At 43.9% G+C, this 5,600-nt stretch overlaps 2 protein-coding genes across 4 annotated transcripts; one reads left to right on the top strand and one right to left on the bottom strand.

Annotated features, from left to right (window-relative positions):
* Positions 613 to 3,621, top strand: LOC104729806 (glucan endo-1,3-beta-glucosidase 10). 3 transcript variants are annotated; one of them, XM_010448817.2, is made up of 3 exons: positions 615 to 1,791; positions 2,461 to 2,861; positions 3,246 to 3,621. In XM_010448817.2, the coding sequence occupies exons 1-3, from the start codon at positions 990 to 992 to the stop codon at positions 3,312 to 3,314; spliced, it is 1,272 nt and encodes a 423-aa protein (XP_010447119.1). In that variant the 5' UTR covers positions 615 to 989; the 3' UTR covers positions 3,315 to 3,621. The 3 variants fall into 3 exon arrangements, with proteins under 3 accessions (XP_010447127.1, XP_010447119.1, XP_019091718.1); XM_019236173.1 differs by having other exon boundaries at positions 616 to 1,744; positions 2,414 to 2,861; XM_010448825.2 differs by lacking the exon at positions 2,461 to 2,861 and having other exon boundaries at positions 613 to 2,192.
* On the bottom strand, positions 3,937 to 5,594 carry LOC104729792 (protein GPR107-like). Its single transcript, XM_010448806.2, has one exon. It carries the CDS (start codon positions 5,553 to 5,555, stop codon positions 4,236 to 4,238), a length of 1,320 nt encoding a protein of 439 aa, XP_010447108.1. The 5' UTR covers positions 5,556 to 5,594; the 3' UTR covers positions 3,937 to 4,235.

Below are 5,600 nucleotides of genomic sequence, written 5' to 3'. Positions count from 1 at the left end.
CCTCCACTCCTCCAATCTCCCCAAAGGTTTCATCTCTTACTTTTAAGATCTGCGATTTCGATTCAATTGCTCTGGTTTGAATTGAAATGTCGATATGAAATTGATCAGGTCTGGGAATCGAGGAAGACGAATGGGTCGGAGAAATTTGAGCCGAGGTTTGATGGCTTAAGGTTCATAGAGACGCTGGTCACAGCACACAGATAGATTTTGAATACAATTCTTCACTTGGGTGGTGCAAAAGCTTTTGTTTTTAATACAAAGCGTGAGTGCGTCACTTGGGTCTCTTTAATCTTATCATTCATCTTCTGTTTAGTGTTTACTCTTGTTTTGAGAATTTATTAACATTCTATTGCTTTTGTTGTGGTAAACTTTATTTCATATTTATTACCGATTTCGTATTTTGGTGTGCGTTTAGTTTATATGAGACAAACATGTGTGGCATTGGCACTGATTGGTGTTGTTTGGAATCATGGGTTATTGTTGGTAGAAAAAGTAATTCAAGGTCGTAAACCTAGGAGCATTCAGTCAATATGGTTTAATTTAATTGTATTGGAAAGACTAGTTGAAGCAAACGCTGTTGAAAGACATGAGTGGTGCCAGTAGTCGAGAGAGAGAAAGTGTTAGTTGGTGTTCTGTCTACTACATATAGCTGTCCCAAATACCTAGCAAGTGTTGTAGTGAGAGCACCAAGAGAGAAGAAGACAAGAATGATCTGTCATGAGAAGTGAGAATCCGAGAATGGCAATTAAAACAAGAAAGATGCTCTCTCTGCTGCTCCAGAGACACTGACTTCCAGCTCATCTCCAAACCAACATTACCCTCTCTCTCTTTCTTCTTTCTTCTTTTTCATTATTTTTATTACTATTTTACTTTGAAATTTAGTGAATCCTAACGCTCCGGTCCCATCACTGCCTCCTCTATCATCTTGCTTACAACCACTCACTACTCTTGCTTTTTCTCTCTCTCTCTCTCTCTCTCTCTCTTCATCCATGGCTTCGTCTTCTTCTGAGTTTCTCTTCTCTCTGTTGTGTCTTGCTCTCTTATCTCTTCCTCTCATCGTTTCCTCCATCGGCATCAACTATGGCCAGGTCGCTAACAACCTTCCTCCCCCAAAAAACGTCATCCCTCTCCTCAAGTCTGTGGGAGCGACGAAAGTAAAGCTCTATGACGCCGATCCACAAGCCCTCCGTGCCTTCTCCGGCTCCGGCTTCGAGCTCACAGTGGCCCTCGGCAACGAGTACCTGGCCCAGATGAACGACCCTAAAAAAGCTCAAACCTGGGTGAAGGAGAACGTCCAAGCTTACCTCCCAAACACCAAGATCGTGGCCATCGTAGTGGGAAATGAAGTCCTCACCTCCAACCAATCAGCCCTCACGGCGGCCCTCTTCCCGGCTATGCAAAACATCCACGGCGCTCTGGTGGATTGTGGCCTGAACAAGCAGATCTTTGTGACGACGGCTCACTCACTGGCCGTCTTGGACGTGTCCTACCCTCCGTCAGCTACTTCCTTCCGCCGAGATCTTCTCAGCTCTCTCACTCCCATCTTGGACTTCCACGTCAAGACAGGCTCACCGATCCTTATCAACGCCTACCCTTTCTTTGCCTACGAAGAAAATCCCAAACACGTCTCTCTCGACTTCGTTCTCTTCCAACCAAATCAAGGCTTCACCGACCCTGGCTCTAATTTCCACTACGACAACATGCTCTTCGCTCAGGTCGACGCAGTCTATCACGCCCTTGACGCTGTCGGCATCAGCTACAAGAAAGTCCCCATAGTCGTCTCCGAGACAGGATGGCCTTCCAACGGTGACCCGCAGGAGGTCGGAGCCACCTGCGACAATGCTCGCAAGTACAATGGGAATCTGATCAAGATGATGATGAGCAAGAAGATGAGGACGCCTATTCGACCTGAGTGTGATCTCACCATCTTCGTCTTTGCTCTCTTCAACGAGAACATGAAGCCTGGACCCACCTCCGAGAGGAACTACGGTCTCTTCAACCCTGATGGAACTCCTGTTTACTCCCTTGGGATCAAGACTTCCTCCACTCATAGTAGTAGTAGCAGCAACTCCACTGGTGGTAGTGGCAGTGGCAGCGGTGGAAACACTGGTGGCTCTTCCAGCGGTGGTGGTATCTACCCGCCGGTCACGGATAACCCATCACCGGATTACATGTCCATTTCCTTCGCCGGGGTAAAGTTTTCGACTTTACACTTCATTTGTTGTTTTACTTTGACAATTTTGCTTGTGTCATTTTCTTAGTCATTTAGATCTAGAAGGTTGTGAGTTGCGTATTTAGTCGGATGAAACCATCTCTGTCTATTTATATATGTGTTTGATTCTTTAATTTAAAAAAAATTAAGTGGTGAAAGAAATTCCAAAGCTCGAATAAGGGAGGAATAACATTACATTGNAGTCGGCATCAGCTACAAGAAAGTCCCCATAGTCGTCTCCGAGACAGGATGGCCTTCCAACGGTGACCCGCAGGAGGTCGGTGCCACCTGCGACAATGCTCGCAAGTACAATGGGAACCTGATCAAGATGATGATGAGCAAGAAGATGAGGACGCCTATTCGACCTGAGTGTGATCTCACCATCTTCGTCTTTGCTCTCTTCAACGAGAACATGAAGCCTGGACCCACCTCCGAGAGGAACTACGGTCTCTTCAACCCTGATGGAACTCCTGTTTACTCCCTTGGGATCAAGACTTCCTCCACTCATAGTAGTAGTAGCAGCAACTCCACTGGTGGTAGTAGCAGTGGCAGCGGTGGAAACACTGGTGGCTCTTCCAGCGGTGGTGGTATCTACCCGCCGGTCACGGATAACCCATCACCGGATTACATGTCCATTTCCTTCGCCGGGGTAAAGTTTTCGACTTTACACTTCATTTGTTGTTTTACTTTGACAATTTTGCTTGTGTCATTTTCTTAGTCATTTAGATCTAGAAGGTTGTGAGTTGCGTATTTAGTCGGATGAAACCATCTCTGTCTATTTATATATGTGTTTGATTCTTTAATTTAAAAAAAATTAAGTGGTGAAAGAAATTCCAAAGCTCGAATAAGGGAGGAATAACATTACATTGTGGTCAAGTTTGTAGTTGGAATCTTTTTTTATAAAACTCGACAAACTGTGACAATGTGTTTTGGATTGGTTATCACGTGGAGATGACTCTTGCTTGGTCACTTTTGTCTGAAAATATAATTGATACTGAGTGCCTTACTTTTTGACTTGTTGACGTTTTTGCAGGGAAAGGGCAGATTCGTTGAGTGTGTCTTGTTCTTCCTCTTGTTTTGCATCATCAAGCTTCGGTTGTAAAAGGCTTTTACTAAAAGCTTCCCCACTAGATCTCGTCGGCCTTGTACTTTTTACTCGGTTGATGACGTGATATAGCCCCTAAATTTAATTTAATTAGCTTGTGTTGGTGTTTTGTCGGAGGAGGATGATGGAATTCAGGAAACTCACCATCTTTGTTGTGCCGACATCCCTCTCCAACTCTTTTTTCTTTTCCTTTTTCATCCTTCTCTTTTTCTTGTTTAAGCATAGATATTTAAATAATGAAGCTTGGTCGATTATAATTTTTTCTAAAGAAAACATGGCTTTCAATAATCATGACTTGAAGACATTTGAGGCCAGAGTAGCGGCGGACAGAATCTTGGCGTAAGCAACAAGTGATAATTTTCCAAGGTAAAACTAAAACATGTCCGTGTCTTTCAATAAATCACCTCCGTATTCGTACACCTAATTTCCGCCAAACTTTTGTATTTATGTGACCAATCAATCTAAGGTCCACCTCCACATACTATTCAAATTCTTCCTGCTGTCACTTCAGAGGGCAATGATATAAATACAGATCCAACAAGGCAATAGTAGTGCACAAACTTTGGTTATTTTCAAGTTTGCTTCCTTAAGCAACTTTTCTCATCAGCCATTTTGTTAATCAAATGAAAGGCAGATTAAGTATAACAAGCGTTTTATGTTACCAGTAATACACACATACTATGCAATGGGAGAAAGACATTCATAGTGTCTATATAAGTATCCTAACAACTCAAGTAAACAAAACGGGTATTGCATTCTAAGAAAGATAACAGAAGAAGAAGAAGAAAAAGAAAAAAACAGATAAGAGACGCCGGTTTACCAAGCAGCTGATGATCCCGTTTACTCTCTCAAACATCCTGTCAAACAAAGTATATTTCTTGACTGAATCACATCCCACACGATTATTCCAGTGATGACTTACAGTTCAAACTCGTCTTCAAGCTTCAGCGCCTCAGCTGCAGCCTCTTCTTCATCATCATCAACAACAAAGTATGGGTTATGCACCTCCGGCCTGAACTTGTAGCCAGTAAACAGATAGAATGCAAGTGTGGCCAACTCGCTGGCAACAACACTAGTCCACATGTACTTGTAAGACGTAATGGTCTCGAGTGCATACACAACAACGCGAGTAAAGTAGATATAGCAGATAACCACAATGTAGTATTGCCTAAACAGAGTTAACTTAACGAGGTTGACAGCAGCCTTCCCATCAGTCTTAGCCGCCTCACGCAAGTTTTTGATGGACCAGACAATGGGAAAGAGAACAGCACAGCAACAGACCACATCAACAAGCAAAAAGATTTGTTTCCATGTAACCCAATCTTGGCCATATGGTCCAGTCTCATCGATAACCACCTGGGCAAAGTTAGCGACAACCTGGAGGGGAATCACAATCATCAACACCTTCTTTTCCTTGTCCTGCAAGTAGGGCTTCAAGAAAGACCAACCCGTGCCGATCAAGACGATCAAGGTGAAAAGAGTGATACCCTTAAGGAAATTGAAAATGTAAAACAAGACATCCCAACCATGAGCTGTTCCGGTTTTCTTAATATACGACTTATCCTCAGCCTCACAGAGAAGGTTCAAAGCTTTCAAGACAACAACTCCCAACATGAAGAAATGGATTGCAAAAACAGTGAGACGTTTCTTGTAGAGAAGGTAGATCCAAGTCGCAGCGAGAGAGAAATAGATGACAGAGAAGAAGAAATAGACCTTAGGAAGAACAGTTCTTCCAGCAGAGAGATAATCACGACCACCCTTCTTGCCTTCGAGGTTATACATGGCGGATCTAACGTCCATACTGATTTTCACCTGTTGGAGACAATTGGCGAAGACGAGAGAGTACTGATCTGCATCGTTCTCCGTGAAAACGGTGGAGAAGCTGCTCTTATCGCCCCCCTTGAGATTGTTAAAGGTGAAGACATGCTTAACGAGATCTGATTGCAGGGCGCATGTGATCTCTTCTTCTTCGAGCTGTTGGATCACATGAACCCAAGCGTCTCTAGTGCACAGGAAGAAGCCCACTTTGGAGAGATCTAGATCGGGATTGTTATTGGAAAGCGAGATCTTGGACCCGTCGAGCTCGAGACGACCGGTGTGAGTGAAACCGAATTCGTCTAAAGGGATGATGGGTCGGTCATCGGATCGGATCTCTGATTTCCGAATCTCAGCGGAAGCTACGGTGATGGACACCAAGACAAGGACAAGTATCGACGATAAGCGCTGAGAGAAATCCATGGACGAGAAATGGATCTAGGGTTTCGCTCGAGAGATTAATCTCAG

This window comes from Camelina sativa, chromosome 2 (assembly GCF_000633955.1).
Source record: "Camelina sativa cultivar DH55 chromosome 2, Cs, whole genome shotgun sequence".
Lineage (NCBI taxonomy): Eukaryota > Viridiplantae > Streptophyta > Magnoliopsida > Brassicales > Brassicaceae > Camelina > Camelina sativa.
The sequence above is the reverse complement of the archived record's forward strand: the minus strand, read 5'-3'. Positions and strand labels throughout refer to the sequence as shown.

Coding starts and splice junctions, on each gene's coding strand:
- LOC104729806 (XM_010448825.2), top strand. CDS start 990: ATGGCTTCGTCTTCTTCTGAGTTTCTCTTCTCTCTGTTGTGTCTTGCT. Junction 2,193..3,245: donor TGTCCATTTCCTTCGCCGGG/GTAAAGTTTTCG, acceptor ACGTTTTTGCAG/GGAAAGGGCAGATTCGTTGA.
- LOC104729792 (XM_010448806.2), bottom strand. CDS start 5,555: ATGGATTTCTCTCAGCGCTTATCGTCGATACTTGTCCTTGTCTTGGTG.